Source organism: Diadema setosum, chromosome 14, assembly GCF_964275005.1.
Source record: "Diadema setosum chromosome 14, eeDiaSeto1, whole genome shotgun sequence".
NCBI classification, from domain to species: Eukaryota; Metazoa; Echinodermata; class Echinoidea; order Diadematoida; family Diadematidae; genus Diadema; species Diadema setosum.
The window spans coordinates 32,114,924-32,141,488 of NC_092698.1; the positions used below are offsets into that span (position 1 = coordinate 32,114,924).

Here is a 26,565-nt window from a genome sequence, read left to right on the forward strand (position 1 = left end):
TCCATCCCATTGTACTTTTACACTGTCTCATTAAGTACATTGATGTCTCATGTTTAAAAGACAGAAGAACACAAAAATACTAAATATAATATTGTATATCATGTTGACCTTTGTACCTTTTGAAACAAAATAGAGAAAGAAGTACCTGAATGAAAGAATGTAATTATGTCACTTAAGATATAATGTATGTTCACTTTGTAACCCCAAATTTCTTCCACTTTTTTAAGTCCACTGCAATTTAAAAAGCAAAGTAATGTATGTTGAACTTATTCTTCATGCACACCCATGATTGTACTCTTCAGATCATATGCAATTATCCCTTTCTGCTGCTTCTAGTACCAGCTCAGCTACCACAAAAGTATTAAAGGAAAAAAAGAAAACAAATATAACTGTGGACTGGGTGAAAACAGAAATATTAGTTGAACACGTCAGTGAAAGTTTGAGGAAAATCGGACAATCAATTAAAAAGTTATAAATTTTCAAATTTTTGGTGTTGTCGTTACTGGATAAGGAGACTACAGGTGTTCTATGCTTCATGACAGCACTATGGGCAACAATAATAAAGAAAATTCAACACATTATTACTTTCTACCACATTGAAACAGGGGCGGATCCAGGGAGGACCGCAACCGGCGCACGCCCCCCTTTATTTTTTGTTGAAACAAAAGAAATAAAAAGAAAAAATGGGGGGAGGGGTGCGTGTGCCCCCCCCCCCTTTAATTTTGTCAACACACCCCCTCTTTACGGAATTCCTGGATCCGCCCCTGTTGAATGAGCACATGACTAACCTCTTTCAGAATGCATGGGGAAAAATATATGTCTGTAACAAGTTGATGGAATGTGTGCTTTTCATATAAAAATTAATTTTCGTAGGATTTTCCGTATATTTTCTTTACACCGTTCTCCATGACATCATGCAGTGTAGAAGTCTTCTTATCCACATAATATATCAAACTATTGAAATTTTAAAAATTATTAACTTTTGAATGGATTGTCTGATTTTCCTCAAACTTTCACTGATGTGTTCTACCACAGAGGTGGGAGTTTACTCCTCTGGTTCTTCTAAAAATGCTGTGTTTACTCAATCCAGTAGTGGCGTATATGGGCAGATCCACTGTAAACTGTTGAATTCTCGTGGCATGGTCCCCATTTGAAGGCATTTATAAATACACATTATAATTGTAATAATTCCTGAGTAATAATTGTGAATTTATATTGCGCAGTTTCTATGAAGCATATATTCTCAACTGCGCATAACAATAAGATATAATCAAAGAAAGAAAATCAGATTCATAGGGAAGTTACACAATCTAATTCTTAACTGAAAATCATACAATATAAAGAAAAAATTGCATAATCATAATTCATAAAAATATCCGATATCTGGGAACCATGTAGATAATGCACTAAACTGTGACTATGGGAAACTTTCGTAAAATAGATGTGTTTTAAGGAGATTTTTGAACCCATTGATTGATGATGTATGTCTGATTGAGGGAGGGAGGTTATTCCAGAGTTTTGGTGCAGCACTAACAAAAGCACGGTCAACTGAGGTAATGTTCGTCTTGCACCATGGATGACTGAGGAGCATGGTGTCATTTGAATTATGAAGTCTGTAAAACTGGGTTGTTTTTATGGTGAGAAGTTCACTGAGATAAGAGGGAGACAAGCCATGAATAACTTGGAATGTAATAAGAAGGAGCTTAACCCTATAAAGCCCAAGCTATTTTGACCCCTTCCAGGCCCAAGGGGGGGCACATTGTGCCCCCCCCCCTATATAACTTCTTTATTATATGGTGTATGACTGTCATATTTCGCATATGGGTAGAGCAACTCATACTTTACATGACCCAACATTTGAAATTTCTCAAGGTCATCCACTGAGGGCGTTATTTACCAAAATATAAAGAAATACATAGGAAATACGCTAAATTCATGTTTTTTTCTGTTTATTTCTTTATCCTCAGTATATATCTTTTTATTTTATATCAATCATTTTCATATTTACCACAAAGGAAGAACAATTCAACCTTCACTATTTGTTATGGTTGAAATTTCTCAAGGTCACCACATGGGGGCGCTATTCATTACAATATAAAGAAATATATAAAACCTATGATGTATTGCTTGGAATGAATACATATATTGGTATCGCATTTCATATTTCCAAAATATTGTAATTTTGAGTTTGCAGATTGATAATGTGATAAACAATGATATTACAGGCAAAGCTTGTGTGAAGATAACACAAAATAAAAGTGTAGTTTTGGAAAATGCTGTATTTTCAATTATTTCTATTATATCTATTGTTTGATGCCTATGGCATAGAAAATAAAGGAAATAATAAGAAAAAAATTTCAGGGTAATTCACAACCATAATTCCTTCACCCTTTGGTCCTTCAGCAAATTACAGCCAAGAAAACCCCCATTTCATCCATTATTATATTGTTAACTGAAATTGGAACAGAAAATCATGCAAAATCTAAAGAACATGGTTGTCAGTTTATGGTTGCCATGGCAACCAGCAATATCGGACATAGTTAAATTATACATCAAAATGTGCGCAATAAGATTTTAGGAAAAGTCACCAAATTTGGGTGAAATCGGGTAAAGGGTGTAGGAGCGGCAAATGAAAATATGGTGGGGGGGGGCACAATGTGCCCCCCCTTGGGCTTTATAGGGTTAAACTTAATTCTCTGGCATACTGGGAGCCAGTGCAGTTCATAGAGTAGTGGACTTACATGTGAAAATTTAGAAGAGTTACAAATGAGTCTGGCACACGCATTTTGTACACGTTGTAACTTACTTATCTGAGATTCAGGTAACCCATACAGCAGTCCATTACAGTAATCAAGTTTACATGTGATGAAGGCATGGACCAATGTTTCCATACATGTGCTACTGAGATATTTGAGAATATGATGAAGATTATATAGATAGTAGAATACTGCTTTGCAGGTCTTGGATATGTGTGTCTCCATGCTCAGCTGAGAGTCAAACCAGACACCTAGGTTTTGGCAACTATAGAACTCTTGACTTCAGTGTTTCCAATCGTAATTGAATTCAGATTCAGGTTTGACATTTGCCTAGGTGTTCCAATAACAAGAAGTTCAGTTTTGCCCTCAATAAGTTTCAGCCTACTGCCTAACATCCACCTACAAAGATCTCTAATACATTGTTCAAGTTCCAAAACACAGGACTGCTCTTGTATACTCACGGGGCTGAATGAGATCAGGGAGGTGAGCCTCCCTGATGAGATATATAGTTGAGTATCGTCTGTGTAACAATGACAAGATATATTGTGAGAGTATGAATCAATTACATTGTATAGCAAAAAGTCGCCTAGCGTAAAGAGAAAAAAGAAGGGGACCGAGCCTCGAACCTTGAGGAATGCCCCATTTAACATCAAACTTCTCTGAAATGGTGTCACCAATTACATTCAATTATTCATTTATTATTATTATTATTATTATTATTATTATTATTATTATTATTATTATTATTATTATTATTATTATTATTATTATTATTATTATTATTATTATTATTATTATTATTATTATTATTATTATTATTATTATTATTATTATTATTATTATTTATTTATTTAATCAATTATTATTATTTTTTTAATTATTACTTTTTATTACAATACAATCACATGCACATGTACACACAAATACACACAAACACATCACATTGCTATGTCCTACATTAAAATGTTTAGTTTAAATCATCAATTTGATATGAACTTAAACTGAACAATTGACAAATGTCGCAGGTTCCCAAGAAATAAGTGATCATTGTAGTATAGATATATACACAAGAACACTTGGCAAATAACAAATGAAGCAAATATCACACTCAATAGATGGGACAGACATACACACACCCACTCACATGCATATCCTTTTCATCAAAAAGCCCTTGAAATTCTGTGTAGTCAATACAAAATCACATAGACAAGAGACTCTCTTGCCAAACCGTACAACCAGAAACATTCACGCCATGAAACTTTCGCAAAGTGGGCGCCAATGGCCTTTTTCGTGGCATGAAACTTTTGCGAATTACACCACAAAAGAGTTACAAGTACTAGTACATGTATTTCTTTTACCTCCAGACTAGATAAAAACATTCATCTAGTACTCACTGTATGGGGGGTTTTATTAAATGAAATATCACAAGTATTTGCTTTGATGTCTGTCAAACACAGCTGCAGTAAATTTGGAAGTGCAGTTGCAATCATATTTGATCGCACTAAGTCTAACTGTTATGTAATCAGTGGTACAAGTCAACTTATATGTACGATGTGCAGCATTGTACACATACTAGCATTCAATGTATCGTGTAGACAAAAACTCTTGCGTGCATTTCACTTTTGCAAATCTTGGCTCCTCGCAAAATTCATGAAAGTTTCACGGACGCAAATACATCTGGTTTCACAATAACCATCGCAACCAGGCAACTGTGCAGGAATGGTCCCAGTAAATACTGCAATTGATAGAAATGAGCACAGACATAACTTTTTTTTTTTTTTTTTCAGGTTGTCATGTGGTATTTATTGATGTACACTCCAATCATCATGAGATAACACCCAGTGTGGATTCTATTTCATGTGCAAATTATCATTCTCACGGCACAATGCCTCTCCTATCATAGATGGGATTTCAGGACCACAGCAACACAGTACCCTTTGGTTCAAACTGGAATATTTTCATTAATTTAAAGGTGGCAGAAAAAACATTGACAATCTTGTAAAACTTCAACACTTAAGAGACCGACTATTCACTGAGGTACAGATCATAGTCATGCATACTTGTGACCTTATATTTGTTAAGATTACATTTACTTTACACAGTCATTAAAATTTCAATGCATGATCTTAATTCCCTTTCAGACACAAAGCAATGTGCCATGTAATTCTGTTGCATTACTACCACTTTAGAGATCATATTTGTTGTAACAATCACTATTTTGACAACATGCAGCATCTAATAGGGATGAAGAAGGGAAAAAAAGTTGCTAAAAGTCGCAACAACTCAATGTAAGACACCCTACCTCTTTGGTTGCATTTATCTTACAAAGGATGATGTAAATGCACTTCATGAAAAGTAAATTGATATCCATAGTAATTCATTATACACCTGATTCTGGCTATTTCAATCCCTGAATACTACAAAATATATTGCTATCATTGTGACCATTTCCATGTTTCTCTCCTTCTTTGATATAACCTTTCATGGGGTTACATAATGCCACGTAATTTCTCAGTAAGAAAGAGAAGACAAAAAATTACACTCATCAAGTTTAAAGAAAAAAAAAAAAAAAAGAGAGAAGTTTTCCTGAATCAGACTTTGCTAGCAAAGGTATCACTAATATATTGCTTCAAATGTATAGCAATTTCAAACATAGCACTGCAATCACAAAAGCATAACTTACAAACTCACAAATGCTTTCAAACAAAGAATAAAATGGCCATTACATGTAAGAATGGAATTATGTCTTTAAAAAAAAAAAGAAAAAAAAAGTGGTAGGACTATGCAGTGAAGTTTGTTCCCACACAAGCAGTTCTCAATGAATTTGAGATGCCAGCAGCTCTCACTGATGCATTCTATTGACATTTTAAAATTCCTGTTTCTCAAAACAAGAACACAGTGCATCAAGCTCACTTGATAATGTCTTCTTCTATTTTACATAAAACCTTTATCAAGTGAACAGGTGCTTAGGTGTAAAACTTCACAGGAGCTACCTTTCATGGAAACATAAATAATTTGAAAGTGCTGAGGAGGACACCCTTGGTATTACATATGAGTGGCTAACCCACAGTCAAGAGTGTTTTTCTTTCTTTTTTCTTTATAGGTTTGGGAGGTATCTTTTTTCCAGTGTGGATAAATAGGAAGGGAGCAAAACAACTCTGCCACAGCCGACATTCATGGGTAGGTCAAAGACTCTGGTCAAAGACTCTCTGAGTGGTGGTGACACAATGGGGACGATGGCCCGTGTGACAAAGGTGTGAAACAGGTCTACTTCAGAGCCTTGTCAAGGTTGTCAGAGAGAGCGTTCAAGAAGTCCATGGTGTTGAGGTAATGTTCCGGTTTGACGCTGGAGAGCGGAAAATGAAGGGAGAAGAACAAACAGAGCAACAATAAGTTGAAGGGAATTTTCTCTGAAAACGTTATGCAGCAAACACAGTGTATATTTATTTTACAGCTGGTCTTAATCTCTGAAAGCCTTGTACATGTCAAGAGTCTTATCAATCCAATCAGTATTGGTCAATTTCACTTTTCTAAAGGGAATGATACCCAAATAAAGATACTGATAGAGTGAATGCAGCAATATTAATGTAACACAACAATGAAAGTCATGGAAAATCAGGCAATCTGTTGAAAAGTTACGATATTTTTAAAGTTTTGGCACAGCCATCGCTGGATGACAAGATTACAATACTTTGTGATGTCAAGTATGGAAAATGATAAAGAAAATAAATTCTAGCGTAATGGAAGAGCACTTGACTTACTTCTTTCAGAATGCAGTTAGAATAATCTTTAGCATATGTCAGTAAAAGATTCTCATAAAAATTGAAACATCTAGGAATTCCCTTTATACTTTTTTTATATCGTTTTTCCATATGTGACATCACAAACTGCAGTAGTCTTCTCATCCAAAGATGGCTGCACCATAACTTGAACAATTGATAACTGCTCTATGGATTCTCTGATTTTCCTCAACCTGCATTGTTGTGTTGCACCAATTATTGCTGCATTCACTCAATCTTTATGTAGGTCCTGTACTGTATAAGCTGTTATTTTCACGAGGGTTTGATTTTCTCGAATTTCGCGAATCACAGTTAGATCGCAAATTTAACAACACTCGAAAATGTCTCCATGCGCTAGGGTAATAGTCCATTTACGTTATCGACAGCGTCGGCGTCAGTTCGCCAAAACAACATCTCGCGAAAATGTCTATGACCTATTCACTCATGAAAATATCTGTATGCGAAAATAACAGTGTATACAGTATTAGGGTTTCATTCCCCTTTACATAGAGAACAAAAATGAGGTGAGAACACTGTTGACAGTGTGTGTCACACTCACTTCTTGATTCCGTAGATGCATCCAGCCAAGTCCTTGGTCATCATGCCGGCGTCCACAGTGTCCACACACACCTTCTCCAGGGTGGTGCAGAATTTCTTGAGGTCATCGTTGCCGTCCAGCTTGGCGCGGTGCTCCAGGCCCCGAGTCCAGGCAAAGATACTTGCGATGGGGTTGGTGCTGGTGGGGTTGCCCTGCCATGGACAGATTCAACAACAGTTATATAGATCAGTGTTGCAGTTGATGCATATCAAGACTTGCTGGTTCTGCTCACAGTACATTGCAGCTAAGACCTGTCATAATGTATTTCAGGCCAACATAGCCTTTTATGCAAAATGCAATTAACAAAAATAAAGAAAGAAAAAAGGTTGGACAAAGAATTAACCTTGATGCCACAGAATATTTGTAATGACATTTTCCCTTTACATAGTTTGAACTAGGTCCTCTGCTCTAACTTTGGTTTCTAACTTTGGCAAGCAAACTAGAACATTTCACAATCTGGGCTGTTAACTGCTAGTATTTGCTTGTCATTTCTTACAGTGCAATTCCATTATAACTAAAACGGATATAACACAATCATCGGTACAACAAAATAAACACTCCGGTCCCAAACTTATCATCAATATATTTTACGTCCTCTACTGTTCGGCTATAACCAAATTTCGATAAAACGAAAGAAAACTGCCGGTTCCAAGGACTTCATTACTAAAAGTTCTTGTTTGCACCTTGTCTAAAGATTGACATCCTGGGTTAAAGGTCAAACCAAAACATATTGTCTTTCTAATGCCCTTTTCCGTTAGGGGGCTTGAACCCATGGCCTTATTCTATTCATAAGCAACTAATGCCAGCATGAGCTGATACCTTTTGATGTTCCCTGTAGTGCCTTGTGACAGTTCCGTGAGCAGCTTCAGCTTCTATTGTCTTTCCGTCCGGGCAGACAAGGACACTTGTCATCAGACCAAGAGATCCGTAACCTGGCAACAGAGAAAGGACACATTCAGTCCATCAGTGGTAAAAATGACAAACCAACTGTGCAGAGGGCATATCACAACTCGTGTTTAAGATACAGATCACTGCAAAGAATTAAGAAAGGAAAGATTGGAATAATGTTACAAATATATCCAAATGGAGTGACTGAAGAATGTATCCACAGGAGGATATTTTGAGAATATAATGCAACACATGTAAAAACACATGCAGTCAACAACAATTTTCCACTATTAATACTATGTCATAACACTGAAATATCATGTACGACACAGTTATTGCTTGGTGAAACATATCTATTGGTAAGGCTCATTTGATCTGGCAGTGTAGTAATTTGGTGCGTTCTCCTTCAAATTGTTCTATGGCTGAGCAGCTGAAAAATGGGAATATGGGTGTACATAAACTGGAAAATGTATCTGTTTGTGTTTCAAGAGATTTATATATTTCAGAGCACATTACCTTGAGCCACGACATCAGACTGGACGTCACCGTCGTAGTTCTTGCAGGCCCATACAAACTCTCCGCTGGACTTGAGGGCCTGAGCCACCATGTCATCAATGAGACGATGCTCATACCAGATGCCAGCTTCATCAAAGTCCTTCTTGTAATTCCTGGGGAGATTTACAGAGAGCAGAAAAGTCATTAGTACCATACAGAGGCATTTAATTAGGAAAAGCAGGCACATGATCCATGTTACATTCTATCTAAAGATAGTTTTGAATATTTCTTGCTAAGTCATACGAGGGATTCAGAATACTCCAAAACTACATCAGTGACGTATGTTAAACCTGTGATGCTTCATGTCACAGACACACAATGTGTCATATATACTTTTAGCTGCCATGTTCTTAGAGCCAACTTATGATACTTTCTTTTCTCGATATGTTTTTAGAGTTTAAACTTGACTAAAGTTAGCTGGTTTTATATTGAGATGTATCTGGGAATGGAGACATGGTATGCATACTGAATGCATACCTTACACCAGTAAGGCTAGACCAGCTTTTTTTTTGGAGTTGGTGTCTGTTTTAGTGTCAACTTTATCTCCTCCAACTTACGCCTGGTAGATTTCTTCAAAGATGTCCTTGAACCTCCCATCGTATCGCTTGAGGATTGTGTTCTTGGTGCTCATGTAGAGAGGCCACTTCTTGTTGAGGGCATACTGGAAACAGCTGTGGGCAAAGCCGGTGATTGACTGTGATGGGAATGAATCAAATATCAAAGAAACCTTTCAACAAAAAGCACAGACCTTTCGAACATCTGGAAAATTACTGCAAAGATTAACAGCACAGGATTTATAACAAGCACAAATAAACTGGACGAGAGTCATGCATTTTGACAATGAGTTGGCAGTTTAATGTGAGAGTCAGTATGTATGTTAACCTGATTTTGACTGTCGACTGATGCAGTCATCAATTCAACATCTATTTGGAGGAACAAAAACGCAAACTTACAGTCTGGGAGCGCGATTAAATAACCACAAAACATAGCTCTACACCATCACATACCTCATCTGTGTTGTACATGCCCATGGCACAGCCGCCCCCTGGAAAATCAAAGACCTCCATCCTCTGAGGCTCTCCCCCACTGGCTGGGGTGAAGACAAGTTCGAGCTTGCCTGGTTCCTTGATGACTGTATCTGTAGCACGGTACTGGGCAGGTGAGGAGAATTGATACAGATTAGATCTGAGTACATGGTGACCTCATGACATTATTATGTTTTACACAGCAGATTTGAATGCATTTCCTTAATCATCATATTATACAAGCCATCTGCTCGCCTGCAGAACAATGAAAAGTATTAGCTGAATCTTTTTCAGGTGGACAAATTAAGACTAAAATAATTCTTCCTGTCTCGGAGGGTTATCTAATATTACTAGAAATGTCACTGAAAGTGATTAATACCCCCGCCCCGTGACGACAGTCTTACCCAAGGAATGATCTTTCCTTGATCTTCTGCCATTTAAATGCCGTTACCATGGCAACACAGCTTCCGACACGTCCGAAAAATATGTCTTGCACCTCTTCCCACCAAGACTATTGTGTGTGCCACATTTCATAAGCTTTTGTCAAAAACTGAGGAAGTAGTTCAATCCACAAGATCTTTCCTTGATCTTCCACCATTAATATGCCGTTACCATGGCAATGCAGCTTCCGACACGTCCAAAAAATATGTCTTGCACATCTTCCCACCAAGACCAATGTGTGTGCCACATTTCACGAGCTTCAGTCGAATACAGAGGAAGTAGTTCAATCCGCAAGATCTTTCCTTGATCTTCTGCCATTTATATGCCGTTACCATGGCAACGCAGCTTCCGACACATCCGAAAAATATGTCTTCCACATCTTCCCACCAAGATCAAGGTGTGTGCCACATTTCATAAGCTTTGGTCAAAAAACTGAGGAAGTAGTTAAATCCGCAAGATCTTTTCTTGATCTTCTGCCATTAATATGCCGTTACCATGGAAATGTACTTTCGGGTACTGTCAAAAAATGCGTCTTGCACATCTACAACCAAAGGCACACATCTGTACCAAGTTTCATGGAAATTGGGCAAAAACTGAGGAAGTAGTTTGCAACACAAAATTTTCCATCATTTTGGCTCATAATATGTGAGCTGTTACCATGGCAACATACTTTTTGTCACTGTCAAGAAATGTGTCATGCTGACCTATATCCTAAGACAAACATTTAATATGAATTCCATGAGAATTGGAAGAACACTGATGAAGCAGTTTTGCCATGAAGCATTTTGCCCTATATTTTACCAATAACATGCCGTTACCATGGCAACGCACTTTTTGCCACTGCGGAAATATGTGTCTTGCACATTAACATATTCAGATGAACATCTGTACCAAATTTCATAAAAATTGATCAAAAACTGTGGGAGGAGTTCGCGACGCAAGATTTGTACCCATTTTTGCCCATAATATGCCGTTACCATGGCAACGTACTTTTGGGTACTGTCAAAAAATATGTCTTGCACATCTACAACCCAAGGCACACATCTGTGCCAAGTTTTATGGGAATCGGTTGAAAACTGAGGAAGTAGTTCGCGACGCAAGATTTGCAACGGACCGACCGCCCGACCGCCCGACCGCCCGACCGTCTGCTGATTCCTATATACCCCCTTCAAACTTCGTTTGGCGGGGGTATAAAAAAAATCCAACCCTACCTCTAACTGTCACATATTTACTATAAACTATGACACAATCACCTTTGCGACAAGATTCTTGGGCATGGACATCAAGACCAATACAAAACATTTTAAAGAAGAAGGAGCACAGTGGAATTATTACATTTTTATGTCCCTCTCATGCATCATGCACTTGCCCAATCATCATTTTCATGACACCTCTCCATGAAGACGATTCCTATTGCATTTTCATAGAGGACAGGGGCAATGCAACATCTAGACTTCTTACTCACCTGATCACCGAAGGCGTGACGGCCGATGGTGATGGGCTTGGTCCAGCCCGGTACCAGGCGAGGGATCTTCTGACAAATGATGGGCTCACGGAACACTGTACCACCCAGGATGTTCCTGATGGTTCCATTTGGGGAGCGCCACATCTGTTTCAGATTGAACTCTGTGAGAAGGCCGACAACAAGACAATTTGCTAATTAGCAAACAGCACAAATTTATGGTTTACACAGCTTCCTCATCCACATATCACAAAAAAGTTATGTGCAACTTTTATGATCAACCCTAAAACTTATGATTGGACACTAAATACTTCGGTAGCATAAAAACGACATAAAAATTCTGCACTGACCATCATAAAAAAGAAGGGAGCTGCACTCAACATCATTCTGCTATTTGCCTTTCACTTCTTTCTGTGTCATAATAATTTCAGCATAGCTCTTAAATTAGTAGAAAAATCTTAAAAGGCCTTCACATAAATGAGATCTCGATGTAGTTTCTGATTCTTGGAGAGAAATAAATCATCATCATGGTTTGGAAAGTAGTTCTCTCCCACAACAAACCCTGTCAAATGCATTTTTGGCATTGCTTCATGGATGGAGTTATGAATGGCAGGTTGATTTATTCAGCTAACTTTATAAGCTGAAAAAAAAAAAAAATCTGTGTGATTACAAAGTATATCAACGTATGAATTTCTGCCTTTGAATTCGAAGTGAGATTATTACGAACCAACTACTCGCTCTTCATCAGGAGTAATGGTGGCACACTTGATTCCGACGCTGTGCTCCTTGATGGCGAGGGCGCTGTCGATGGTGACCTGGTCGTTGGTCTGGTCACGGTACGGCAGACCGAGATCATAATACAGGCACTCGACATTCACATAGGGGAAGATCAGCTGAGAAAAACAATATCATGAAATCGCAAAAACTCATAGTTACTTATCATCTTAGAATTCACAAATCACACTTACAATATATATATAGCATAGAAAAAATGTGCATAACTGATCAATACTTCAGATACAATAATATGTATTCACACGTTATATGCTGTGTTTGTTTATCATAATATTTTTATTTCATTTTTTCTTTCTTTCTTTTAGTTTATACACCACAATCACAAACAGGTATATCTTTTTTGCTTTTAGCACCACCGAGAAGTAATAAATCACATTCAAGGTTAAATCTGCACTGGATGTGCTGAAATCACCGCCCATCATTGTTACGTCATAATAAACAAACATGTGTGCAGTCCCAAACTCAAATTATGTAAATACTTAACCTAGGGCAAGCCAACCGCAATGGCTTCTTCTTTAAAAGTGAATGTAGACTGTAGACTGTAGAAATAATGTAAATGTCATAATATTTGAGGAATAACTAGTACTGTTTGTAAATATGAAGAAGATACAGCATATGGTTATCTCTGTAGCCTTATATGTTTGTCTGCCTGTGTTAGACAGCAGTGCTTAGAAAACATATGCATGTACGTATACAAAAAATGGCACACACAAGCAAAGTAAAAAAAAAAAATTACATAGAAAAAGCTTGGGCATGTCCACGGGCTACTGTAATAGAGAGGTACACCTGTATAATGCAAGTTTTTGGTATGTGTGTAACTGTGTGCAACTTTGCACATTACATTGTATGTATATTGTTTAATTACAGTATTGGTCAAGATACAATGAATGCTCTGTTAGATACCATCCAATTATGCACAGGACTTTGTATACCATACTGATCAAAAAAAGAAAAAGAAAAAAAGGGGGGGGGGGAAAACAAACAACCAACTGCAATATCTGCTACATATCATCTAACTAATTAAAATGTTTGGTACAGAAAAAACATCAAAATCTGGCGATGTCCCATTTAAAATCATATCCAGCTGTTCCTTACTCAGAAAACATAAAAAAGCATCCTTTCAGAGCCAATACTGTGTGTGATCTCAACATGTCTAGGGTGTTTTGTGAGTCTCAACTGTGACAAGAAAAAGGGGTTTTACATGAATTAGAATTAATCTAATCAGATTTCCTTGTCCACATGACATTTTCATTCATCTTGCAAGGTTTTCCATGTACAGGATACAATGCCAGTGAAAGTGAATACAGCAGTGTGCATTTCTAGTGCCCTGCTGGGATATCTCCAATCTTACTGAACGATCGCTACCCACAGCACAGGCCACGAAGTGCAAGTTTACACAGGGTAAATTTTCCCCCAGTCCGGCATGGCCTTTCACTGTGCCTTTCTTTCACCTAAGCATGAAGACGATCCCCAATCCCCGTTTCTAAAAATATCCATCCATTCCTGCCAGACGTGACTCAAGAGACTCGGCTGACAGGCTATGTGTACTGAGTGCCGAGTGTAAGAGCAGTTAACCTTTGCGCATACTGCAATGCATGTTCAGAAAACATTGTGAACTTCCATTATTGTCTTGTACATGATGACATTTACCTCAATATCAAGGCTGTTTTTGCTTTGCTTTTGTTTTTTCATACATGCTAACTATTGTCAGTGGTTTTTATTAATCAAATGCAACCTCCTGTTGGGGCAATTTGCTTTTAATAATGAATGTGTTCTCCAGCATACCACACATATTTGCTCAAGTTTGTTGGTCGGGGGCATGTGCAGATAATGTCATGCCATTTCATGCAAACAGTGCATGATATTACACTATTATTTAATTTTCCTGAATATTTTTCATGTGTCAGTGGGCATTGATCATACAAAAAATTGTATAAATAACAGAGCAGATGCATCTACATGCAAAGTCATGTATGACAGAGTCACACTGGAATCTTCTTCTTGTTTCTGTATTACTGGTATCAATTTTAGAAATAATGCTTGCACATACATTGTTAATGCATTTACATGCGGGGGTTGAATAGGTCAGCACCTATTGTAGATTGAGAAAAAAAAATACTGAAAATGGTCCATGGTAAGACATTGCTAACAAATCTGGAAATAAGTGTAAAGTGTAAAAATATCCTGTTGTATTACTTTCACTGCAGGGTTCGACATTCTAAAGCAGTGGCCTGATTGCCCAGGGCAAATAAAAATTGATGTGGGACCACCAAATTTCCAAAAAGGCTTTCTTTTGGGGGCCTGATTGGTGCATACAAATGTAAAGATAATAAAAAGTTTTGGTACCTCAAAAGTTTCCCTGAATTTCTGTGTTTCAGGTTAAAGTACAATGTACCTTTCATATAACTAACACTGTGAGACTTACTTGCCCCAAAGTGCTCTCATTTCTTAGTAATCATGCAATTAACAGCGACCAGCAGCCCCATATGCATAGCATAATGGGGCTTCGCATTGTAGCATTCAGGATCATGACAGATATAGTATCGCGGGTAAATATCAATCTAAAATCCAGAAAATTCTTCAATTTGAAGACTTACCAATTAAGTTGAAGTCTTGAAAACAGGCTTCGGGCAACTTTTGGTTCTGCCAATAGTCCCTTTCTGTTCAAATTGATGACTGAATGTGACTCTGTCGAGAGGACCTTGGGAGAGCTACATAACTACGGCCAGCGCATACGCACACATCACATGCGAACAAATTTCAAATCCATGAACGGATAAGATGTTTGTGTGCGCATGCCCTGGCCATCAATTCAGTGTAGCTCTCCCAAGGTCCTCTCGACCGAGTCACATTCAGTCATCAATTTGAACAGAAAGGGACTATTGGCAAAACCAAACGTTGCTCGAAGCCTGTTTTCAGTACTTCAACTTAACTGGTAAGTCTTCAAATTGAAAAACTTTTTGGATTTTAAGTTGATATTTACCCGCGATACTAAATCTGTCACGATCCTGTAAGCTACAATGCGAAGCCCCATTTAGCTATGCGTATGGGGCTGCTGGTCGCAGTTAGCTACTCAGTATGCGTATGGGGCTGCACGCTGCTGGTCGCAGTTATCATGCAATAATGGTTTCGTGCAATACGTGTACTACCTCGCCGCCGTACGGCGGCGGCTCTGGTACGAAACCATTATTGCATGATTACTAAGACATGAGAGCACTTTGGGGCGAGTAAGTCTCACAGTGTTAGTTATATGAAAGGTACTTTAACCTGAAACACAACTAAGACAAGGAAATTCAGGGAAACTTTTGAGGTAATACCAAAACTTTATATTATCTTGAAAAAACCTACAATGGATTGTTATGCTTCCATTTATTTCGGGCCACTACATTTCTTTGTCAGGCCACCAAAATTTCGGATTGACAGTTTTAGTGGCTCGAACAGGCCACTAGAGAAGAAAGTTAGTGTCAAACCCTGCACTGCACACAGTCAGTCTAGTGTGATATCACATCACTAACAAAATAAGCAAAAATGGAAATGAATATAAATTTGACATTAGGTCTTTTGGTAAGGAAATGCACTCAGAACAAAATGATAGATCTGTTGAATGAGAAATTAAATCCCAGGCAAGATACAAAAACTATTTAACATGTCAGGTTAAAGCATTAATTCTACTACTACGAACAGAGTTCAGTTTGTTCAAACCCATGCCAAATGTTATCTTCTCATACCTTATCAACACTTATCAGAACTGACAAATATGGGCTAAACACCCCTTGCTGTTCGGTCAGTCAAGCTCCAGCAGCATCAGCATGCAATCAGACTGTGGCATTGCTATCAATGACTTTGATGGGGGGGGGGGGGGCAATTTCCCTCTATTCCATCGTTATCAGTCACTCTTCCCTTCTTATTTACCACTTTATACAAAGAAGTTCAAGGCTTTTGATGGAAAAGTATTGTCTCCATCTGTAAATGGCTATACATTATTGTATATCTAATTTGACTCATTATCTTCAAAAGAGATAGAAAAATGAAAAGAAAAGAAAAAAGTTCATTGGGTAAAGGGGCGTACATATATGGAGAGACTAGTATTTGATCAAGTAGAGATACCTGGTGATAAACAAGTCTACAGGTCTTCAAATGGCACAGTTCATTTTCATTTCGTCCAGTCTAAAAACCACTTTACTATGAATAGTAGTGGTCTCTGTACCCAAGATAGCAAACATTACTGACTGTATGTTCCAAAGTACAGCACGATTAGAATGTTTGAACCTTTACCATTCATGGCAAATGTGACTAGGACCGAAGTTACACAGAGAGCACATGCCTACATCACCCAATCAGACTACCATGTGTCATTGGCCTGACCTGCTTCATTGATATGACTCTTTATATCGCATATAATTTGTATTTTACTATAATTTTCTATAACTCATTTTATACATCCCGCTGTGACCAAGATTTTCTTCATCTGGCTGATTCTTGGGTGCACTTTATAATGGAATTAATAATCAGTTATTGACGCTGTTCGTTTTTTGGGTTTTTTTTTTCAATCATATAGCTCAAAAGGGTATCTTTTCACTGTTTAGAAAATATAAATAAGGAATATAGAATTTCATAAGACCTTTTCTTCACTGAAGATATGAGTTGTTTGTGCAAAGACGTGGAACAGAAGTTCTATACATTTGTCACAGAGGAGAATGAGTCCACAGTTCACAATCCATGGGTCATATGTTAAGCTTGAGTACAGAGAGAGTACGTACAGCTTGTGCGTGGCACACAAGACCCATTCAGAATTTCTGACGTCAAATGCAAAGGACATGGATCATTACACAATGTAAATGGGAATGTCAGTTTTCACAAATTTATCACTGCACATATATATCTCTACCATTCCTGGTACTCCCACCTTTGTTCAAGGTCATGCCTTTGATCATGATCACAGCACTCATCATTATGAATGAGCATTCATGTGTACGTCATACAGACAAATACAATTTGCTTGTGATTATAAATTATAGTACAAGTGTGAAGTTGTCTGTTACTGGCCAAGAGCACTGAATGATACTCAGCTGTCTGTTCGTACAGCTTATGCTCCAAACTTGTGAATCCATGGTTACAAAGCTTTGCAGACAAGAATCTGTTACAATACCTTAAAGGTAGGGGATACCTTTTACAGACCTCCCAAAATGCAGCAAAACATTAAATATGAACCTCAGGGGACTTGTTTAGGCCACTGCTGAGAAATTTGGAAGTCAACAGTTATCTACAATTTGAATAATGCACAAAACTCAACTACTCAGTAGTTCTGTGTGTCAGCCACACTTAAGCCTTTTTGTTGCAGTCTTCTGTATTTTTTTATCTATAAACACAAATCTAAAAGTATAAGAGCTGATGTAATAACATATAGAGTGTGTGGCAAGAATGTATATAGAAATGTTTGTATACGTTTTGATGAACTTTCTTCACAAAATATACATGATGGACACACATGAAGTGCATGGGTCTGCAAAGGTAGCCTAGTAATGTACTGGAATTTACGGTGAGCCCCGAAAAAAATTCAATTCAAAATCTAACGGTCAATAAAAATGTACTAAATGTTACCTTCCACTTTCAATACTTTATGGGAGTTTCTAAAATGATACTCTCTTCAACATACCACTGTATTTATACAACTCTTCATTTAAGGCATGCAAATGGGATTCCCTACCTTTAAAACTGTGTATATTGCAATTCCAAAGATTTCTCTTTAGTCTTTGCCTATGACTGTGTTCTGTAAAGGAAAACTCTATTTCATATTCAGACAAAGTCTGTTATTATGAGGGGACATTAATTCATATTCATGAAAATCTCGCACACAGGTATGATGTTGAACAAGATGTGCATAAATATGGAGAAGACTCATCACTAATCTTTTCTCTGGTGGGCCACTAAAATCTTTAAATGTGAAATTTTGGTGGCCCACAAAAGAAATGTGGTGACCTGAAATAAAAGGAAACACAACAATCCATTTTAAATCATAGTTGCCGGGTTGAGCCAACAAAAGATGATATTGACCCTTTTGGAAATTTGGTGGCCCTACATCAATTTTTGATCACCCTGGGCTACCGAGCCATCGCTTCCGAGCCACCGCTAATGTCAGGCCTTGGGAAGGTACACAGACAAAACAACAGCCATCATTGTGTAAACAACTTAAAGTCTAATTAAGTCCTTCAAATATAATTTGTACTGGCATTTATTGTATCATCAATCATGCTATCACACCTAGCTTTACACATGTACCAGCAATATCTCTCTACGATACATCTCGGAGATATGTCACTCCTGAGAAATCAATCTGGGGTGCCCTTATCAGCCACGACAGTGTTCGTGAATGACCTACATCCATCTGATGGCTTACACAGCCCATGATATGTGTGGTATGCCGACACTCCCGACGCAAAAGAGCCACTAGGAAGTACCCCGTCCTGCCACTAATAGTGCACTTGACCATATCATCATTAAGTCCTCATACTTGGTAGCCCATATCATTATATACAGTTACATGGATTTTATCTGCATGTTGGTCTAATTCCTAACAAAATAGGGAAAACTGGCCATTACGTTTCAAACTGGACTAGAATTACCATTTCCACTCACACAACTACATACATTTGGTGTTTAAGATTCTACCCTCTTCATTCTGAATTACAGCCACAGTAATTCCTCTGAACACAGGAAGATCAAATGTTTCTATCAAACATATTATGTGCTAAAATGTTAAGTATTAAATGCATTAAAGCATCTTTGCCAGTGGTGAAACTCACCAAGGTAACAAAGAGGAAGTAATATTCTGTATTTGTGTATGCCAGTGTAAAGACAGGGATATGGTATGAATGCAATGTCTTCAATATGAGAATGGAATGTTAGAAAGGTGAAGACTGCAGTCAGAGTACAATGTAAGTAAACTTCTTTTGCTCAGTCATTCGTTCCTTCCTTCCTTTTCTCACCGTTTCCTTGATCTTCTCCCAGATCACCCTGGTCATCTCGTCTCCATCGAGCTCCACAACGGGCTTGGCCACCTCCACACGCTTCCTGTCTGAGTCTTGAAATGAGAACAGTGAGAACGGATACAAAAAAATTTTATTTCTCTGTGACAGAACCTGAGAGCAGTACATTAGGCTTTGCCTTGTGCCATAATGCAAGTGTGGGGAACAATTTCCAGAGTGTTTTATATCTGAAATCATAAAGAAGCATGGAAGTATGCATCCAGGGTGGCTGCACAGCTTGATATTTCAGTTTGTTGCTTGAAACAAAAGTCACTTTTTTGTTTGTTTGCTTGGTTGCTATTATCATCATTTTTTTTATTTATTTATGTATTTATTTATTTATTTATTTATTTTTTTTTTTTTGGGGGGGGGGGGGGGACATTAATAAATTGGCACAAAGTACACACCTCACGCCTAAGCCGCGAGTCTCTTGTGGCTGGGTTCCATGCCTTCAGGGTTCTGGATGCTTTCCTATGCTGTCTTTTAAGCATTATTTTCAAACATTTTACCCCAGTGAACATAATGTCATCCAAGGATTATAATTTGTTTAGTAAGACTTACAAACCTGTGATAAGTTTTGGGGACACACTGTCTCATTTGCAAGTTTCTCATCATCAGCATGTCACCATTTTTTTTTTTTTTTTTTTGGCATGCGCTTATCATTGTCCCATCAAAGTTCAAGCACATCACTGCTACACACAAGAATCCCTCATGCACCATCCTTGTGGGATGGTGGGATCATTATTGGCAGTGTACATGTGAATTTGCAATTTTTGCAATTATCATCAAGATTAGTTGACTGTGCCTGATTTCAGTGGCTCTCAAGGAATACACATTTAGTAATGCAGGGACATTGATAAATGCATGTGCACAAGTAACCTTATCTCAGTTCACAAGAACGTTTAGAGTGAACATCATTGACAAATCTGCAACATTTGTCTTCCCTGACATGATTCACAAGTCACATATTCTGAAAGACGAGAAAGGAAAGAGCGTGTTGAGGCAAACTTTGCTTCAGCCACCTGTTGGGGCTGACAGGGGGGTTGGGGCAATGGCTATGAGTTTTTCAGATGCTCCGATCTCCATTCCCTAGGGCACAAAAGTCATCCTGCTGTGTGGGAACACAGTTTCATGAACTTCTGGTGACCTCATCCTAGTCACTGCAAGTCACATCATATCATACTCACATTGGTTACGAGCACGTACAACGTACACTGTATATCAAAGATACAAGTCAGGTTGAGATGGATTTTGGAACAGTTTTTCTTCATGATTTCTACAAACTTGTATTCCAACAATATAATGTTGGGAGAAAGTTTGATTTAAATGCGTAAAAGCATAGCAATCAGTATCTTTGCTGCCGACGCAAAAGAGACCTGGATTACAAACTACTGGTAACAGAATCTCAGGAACCCTAATCAACGTACTCCTCATACAAACACAACTCTTTTCCAAATGAAAGTTCTTACCCATTCACCATGATTGCGCTCTCTCTCTCTCTCTCTCTCAAAGAAAAAAAGTTCAATGTAGTTACATAAAGTTGCTGTTTGTGTTTGTATTCACCATTTACGCCATACAAAAGAAAGGTACAGGTAGTATACCACGGTAAATCTTGCATCGCATGCTTCAATGAAGACTTTAATTTCTCCCCTTCTTTGTCAGATTCTTCTTTAGAACTGCAGTTCCATTGACTAAGATACAATTATGTGGTTAGGTGTGGTTTGAATCAAGTGTCTGGCCTTTCCTTGCTGACAAAAGATAATACAGGATGACTTTCTTGTGCTTGTTCACTCTTTCTCTGATTCTTCACTACAGGACCCCTGTGGTATGCTTACATTGTATCTCATCATGAAGGAAATTAATCCTTGAAATTGGCACTGTCTCTGCCCCTCACTTGAGCTCATCCCAATCAGTTCATAAATTGGCCATGCAATATCAAAGGATAGATTGGATGGATACACAATACACTGTCTGGCGCAGAGATACAATTGTAGTTCATACTCTCTGCAAGACATTTTAATCCTGGTAGATGTTCGAACCTAGTCAAATCAAAGCCATTATTCAGAGCCACCACCATAGGCACAGTGCTTAGTGAATTGGGAAGCCTACTCCTCCTACAAAAGATGAACAGCTTTCAGAGGATATAATCCACATCAATGTAGCTCAAGTTGAAGTGGCAACAATAGAGCAGGCTTCTCTGTGGAAAGGTTAATTGCAAGCTACCAGAGCTATTGTGAAAAACCATGGCAGTGTAGCTACCAGCACTTTTCTCTTCTATCTCCTTTGATTCACACTTTCCACCTCTGATGATCACTGGGGGTCAGCCTTACAACTTCTCAAATTAGTACCAAAATGAGTCAGGCTTCCTTGATGCTGATGCTAATGAGTGTTTGTGTGCGCTTGGACTCGGGTGTTTAGCTCCAATTTGTGGGTCATTAGTTGCATGTGATCAGAAAATATATTGTTAAGTAGATCTCAATTTCATCTAAGTTTCATACAAGTTTCTAAGAGCAAATACTTTGCTCATGGCCTTATTCCTCATTACAAACAGACAAAAATATCACAGCTTTAAAAGACACTGCCACATTGCCATGTATCTCTACAGAGTATACGGTACGAGAGACTTCCAACAGCTTCCTGTTTTCTTCAGTCTGTTTCAGCGACTCCCTCTCTTACTGTAAAAAATTTAGCCCCAAAATATCAACTCTACAATCCTGAACAAAAAGGCCAGGTAAACCAGTTGATAAAAAACAACCATTATGATGATTCCAATCACAAGAAACAGAAGGTGAAGTTTTGTGTCAAGCTTGTAAACATGGCTACCAAACAATGCACTAGCTGAGAGCAGAAAGGTCATTGTAACACTACACAGCTACAGTAGCTATTCCCTTCTGGCTCTTTCAAATGATGAACAGACAATTGTAATTTAGCAACCTGCTCCTGATTGGTAAATTGCTGCCTAAGACTTGCCATGCTGATAACTGGCAGGAGACAATGCTTCAAGCCATTGGTACAATGACCATATAATGAGTTTTCTTTGCACGGTTGTGTGCAGTCTAGACAGTCATCTTTTCTTTGAGGAAGGAGCTGTACAGTTTTAAAGGTAGGGGTTACCTTTTACAGACCTCCCAAAATGCAGCAAAACATTAAATATGAACCTCAGGGGACTTGTTTAGGCCACTGCTGAGAAATTTGGAAGTCAACAGTTATCTACAATTTGAATAATGCACAAAACTCAACTACTCAGTAGTTCTGTGTGTCAGCCACACTTGAGCCTTTTTGTTGCAGTCTTCTGTATTGTTTTAAATCTATAAACACAAATCTAAAAGTACAGGAGCTGATGTAATAACATATAGAGTGTGTGGCAAGAATGTATATAGAAATGTTTGTAAGTTTTGATGAACTTTCTTCACAAAATATACATGATGGACACACATGCGGTGCATGGGTCTGCTAAGGTAGCCTAGTACGTACTGGAATTTACGGTGAGCCCCGAAAAAAATTCAATTCAAAATCTAACGGTCAATAAAAATGTACTAAATGTTTCCTTCCACTTTCAATACTTTATGGGAGTTTCTAAAGTGATACTCTCTTCAACATACCACTGTATTTATACAACTCTTCATTTAAGGCATGCAAATGGGATTCCCTACCTTTAATACTTTTTTACTCTTTGACAGCCTTATAATACTTTGTCAAACATTGTAAATCTGTGCAACTGGAAAAGTTTGCAAAAGGAGGCTTTACCCTTGGCCTCAGTGGCAACACTGGATGCTTCGTCACCTGATAATTACCATGGGATGGACTTGATTACCATCTTTAAAGGAGGAAGGATATGAGCAGACTACAAGACAGGAAACAGAGGTTATTCCCAAATGCTCTCTCTCTCTCTAACAGCAAGAACAAGAAAATCAGCTCCACAATGCTCTGAATCTACACTGCATCAATGTCTGGGCTCACAGCATGGTCGATCTCTTTATTCTCAACATGCATGATTTTGGAACCTGCTGCTACACTTGCAGCATGCTACTCACTGCCGATAAAACGCAGGATAAATGTTTGATTACCAGTACAAAACAATTTACATGGGTTAATAAGCTCTCCTATTAAAAACAAACTTACAATATACAATGTACATGTACAATGTACAATACAACCAGGGTGTCTACATGTACACACAAACAAATCTGATTAACCCACTACAATTTGGAAAGGAATGTTGGTAATGGATGGCACAACCTTTGATTCCTGTTTCAATTCAATCAAGTCACAGAAATACAATTTGCACAACTCAGCAATATCCTCGGAAATTGTACTTCATGGAAATGAAGCAGCAGCAAAACCGTAGATGGGACTATGCTTTGCAAATCTAGGACATTAAGTTTTTGGTTTTGCAATACTGGCCATATTTTTTCAAAAGAGCTCTGTAAGGCTAGCAATCTTTCAAACATAACAATCATTGCACACGAATAAAATGTACAAATGTATACGGATATTACAATGAATGAGATCTAGCAAGTCCACCACACAAGACATTGATTTCAAACTTAACCTCAGAGAGGAAGCTGGTTTGATAGTGATAGGAATGTGCAAAATGTACTGTACATGTACAGGCACGGACCTAGGTCCATGGTACAGGCAACCATTGTAACCAATAATTTTCCTACTAATTCAGTCACCAGACTGTCCTTTCTACTGAACTGAAAGATACTGTTTCAAAACACATGACTGCATACTATCATGTTTTGCTTCTTTCTTGGCTCCATGTTGTTCAGGTGCATAGTGAATTTGAAAGAACTTTTCTATGCTTAAATTATTAGCCCCCCCCCCCCCCAAAAAAAAAAAAAAAAATAGATTATCATTTCAGCGCTGACTATGTACTTACTGTACATATCAAATTTTACATTTGAACATAGCTGAACAAGTGACTTTACTTGGTGAACTGCCAAAACTACTTCGCAATTTGTTTTCTACTAATGTACCTCCATGTTTTGACACTTAATACTTTGCCATAAACTTTTATAGCTGTATATAGATGCCATTTGCCCTGACATAAGGAGGTGACATCTTGAGACATGGTGGTACTTGGTAGCCATCAGTGCTGCAAACCACTAGGGCATGATGAGGTATCTGACATATTTACAAACATGGTATGTGGCTAACCCTGTAACAGCTTGGATCCAGTTGCTTATACACACAATACAGTGTGTATGTACATAACATTTACACATACACTGTATACAGAAATGACAGTCTTTAAAACATAATCTGTAGCTGTCAGTGGCCCTCCATTATAATATTTCCTTTCATTCTGGACACAGCCAACACACAACATCAACAACTCCCTTGTGGGTTTTTTTTTTCTGTTTTCTTGTTAAAGGGGATGGCGAGTAACCGATCAGTGGGAATGCTGAGGGATGATTGTTCCAATCCATGTGGGATTCATTTAAGAGTACATTATAAATCTACTGTTGTGTGAAAATTACTTGCTTCAGAACGGTCTCATACATGTATTCAAGTAATGTGCAGATTAATGCCCCGTCACTGACTAGGCACGCTAACCTGGAAACATTAAACTGCACATTACTTGAATATAATGAGACCATTCTGAAGCAAATAATTTTCACACAACAGTAGATACATGTATATAATGTACTCTTAAATGAATCCCACAAGGATTGGAACAATCATCCTCCAGCATTCCCCTGCACCGATTCCCACTGATCAGTTACTAGCCATCCCCATGTTATATCAATAAGAATGCTCATTTTACCTACCATACAAGTACTACGGTACTGATGGTGGTGGTGGTGGTGAACTGGGAACAGAGACTCTGCACATGCATGCTACGCAGATATCCGTATCTCTTATAAAATACAGTTCAGACATCTCAAATATCAAAGATTTTGGTAGAATTATGAAGGGGAAAAAGTTGCCAGCTTGTTGACACACTAATTACAAGCACACACACTGCATTGGCTTCTACACCCTACACTCACAGCGAGTCTTTTTATGGTATCTTTGAAAAGACATAAATCTTTTCTTTTGTTGATTTCCTCCAGTCCTGGAGAACTGCGTTAGATTCGCAGAAATTTAGTAATACATTGGTTGTAATGTACTTAATGTGGTCATAGGTCGACTTGTCGATATGTTTTTTGTTCCAATACTTCACTACAAGCTGAGGGAAAGAGGAAACAAGATTTTTTTTAAGATACCATAAAAAAATTGCTGTTGTAGTGTTGTGATCACTGTTTTTCTATAACAAAAATGGGATTGCTACATTGTACACTGTACATTCAGATTGCATATCAAAACAATGTCGATGTCGTGAGAACGTGTACAACATAAAAATTCATAATTTTGAGTTTTTTTAGTTACGACAAGCCCAGAGATGGGGGAAGGTTTTCACATATTGCTTGCTAAAAAAAGATTAAATTTTATGCCATAAAACTGGAATTTATATGGTACCCGCTGCACTGTGAAACTGCACAGGTGCCATGGTGCCCAACCAAGAACTTAGGTAATTATAGTTGACTCTTATACAGATCCTAATATATAATTTTATAAAAGAAAAAAAAATAGAAACTGCAAAACTGTACAGTCTGTTCTCTTGTTCTACAGTAGCAACCATCTCTAGAATGCAATGGTTTTATACAAACACAGCACAGACAAAAACCACCCATACACACATATGCACAAAAAACAGTAGGCCTAGACCCGAACAAACAATTAAATTTAATGTTGGCTTATTGGTGCTGCAAAAGAATATTGATGATAGATTTAGAAATTCTACTGTAAATGGAACAGCTACCAGGGAATCGACCGTACTTCACATCTACATAGCTTCTTCAGTGCAGTCTCACATAACAAAGCAGAGTAACAGTTAAGTCTACAAATTACGATTATTCGAATGCTCAGTCAAGCATTAGATCAAATGGCCACAAGATTTTACAAGCTGGTTGGTATGATAACCCATATCATGGCAATACATTATAATGAAACACATGATCACGCACGAAATCTTCGCCACTTTGTATCAATGACCGATGGATGCGTGTGATTTCATAGAAAACTTACAATTTCTTTGATGTGTGGAAGCAAGTGCACTCGATTGAACACACTTCTGTGATTCTGCGCGTGTAGCTGCGACGAAAGCACGACCAAGCTTTGCCAGAGATCCCGCCATTTTCAGATGGATATTTCTTCGTTTGTGGGGATGTTGTCAGCTACTAGTAGTTGAG

General features: G+C 38.0%; 1 protein-coding gene across 1 annotated transcript; it reads right to left on the bottom strand.

Moving 5' to 3' along the window:
* Positions 1-4,269: 4,269 nt before the first annotated feature.
* LOC140237428 (isocitrate dehydrogenase [NADP], mitochondrial-like) lies at positions 4,270-26,565 on the bottom strand. Its single transcript, XM_072317351.1, has 10 exons — positions 26,402-26,565; positions 19,286-19,380; positions 12,232-12,397; positions 11,508-11,668; positions 9,584-9,727; positions 9,134-9,270; positions 8,538-8,689; positions 7,953-8,065; positions 7,095-7,285; positions 4,270-6,102 (listed from the first exon to the last, which is right to left on the bottom strand). The coding sequence occupies exons 1-10, from the start codon at positions 26,508-26,510 to the stop codon at positions 6,024-6,026; spliced, it is 1,347 nt and encodes a 448-aa protein (XP_072173452.1). The 5' UTR covers positions 26,511-26,565; the 3' UTR covers positions 4,270-6,023.

Bases quoted from the DNA above. Each gene is read 5' to 3' on its own strand.
- LOC140237428 (XM_072317351.1), bottom strand. From the start codon at position 26,510: ATGGCGGGATCTCTGGCAAAGCTTGGTCGTGCTTTCGTCGCAGCTACA. The intron at 19,381-26,401 runs GTAAGTTTTCTA...TCTCATTTCAAG, and splicing joins TTCCACACATCAAAGAAATT to ACTCAGACAGGAAGCGTGTG. The intron at 7,286-7,952 runs GTATCAGCTCAT...TGTCCATGGCAG, and splicing joins ACTACAGGGAACATCAAAAG to GGCAACCCCACCAGCACCAA.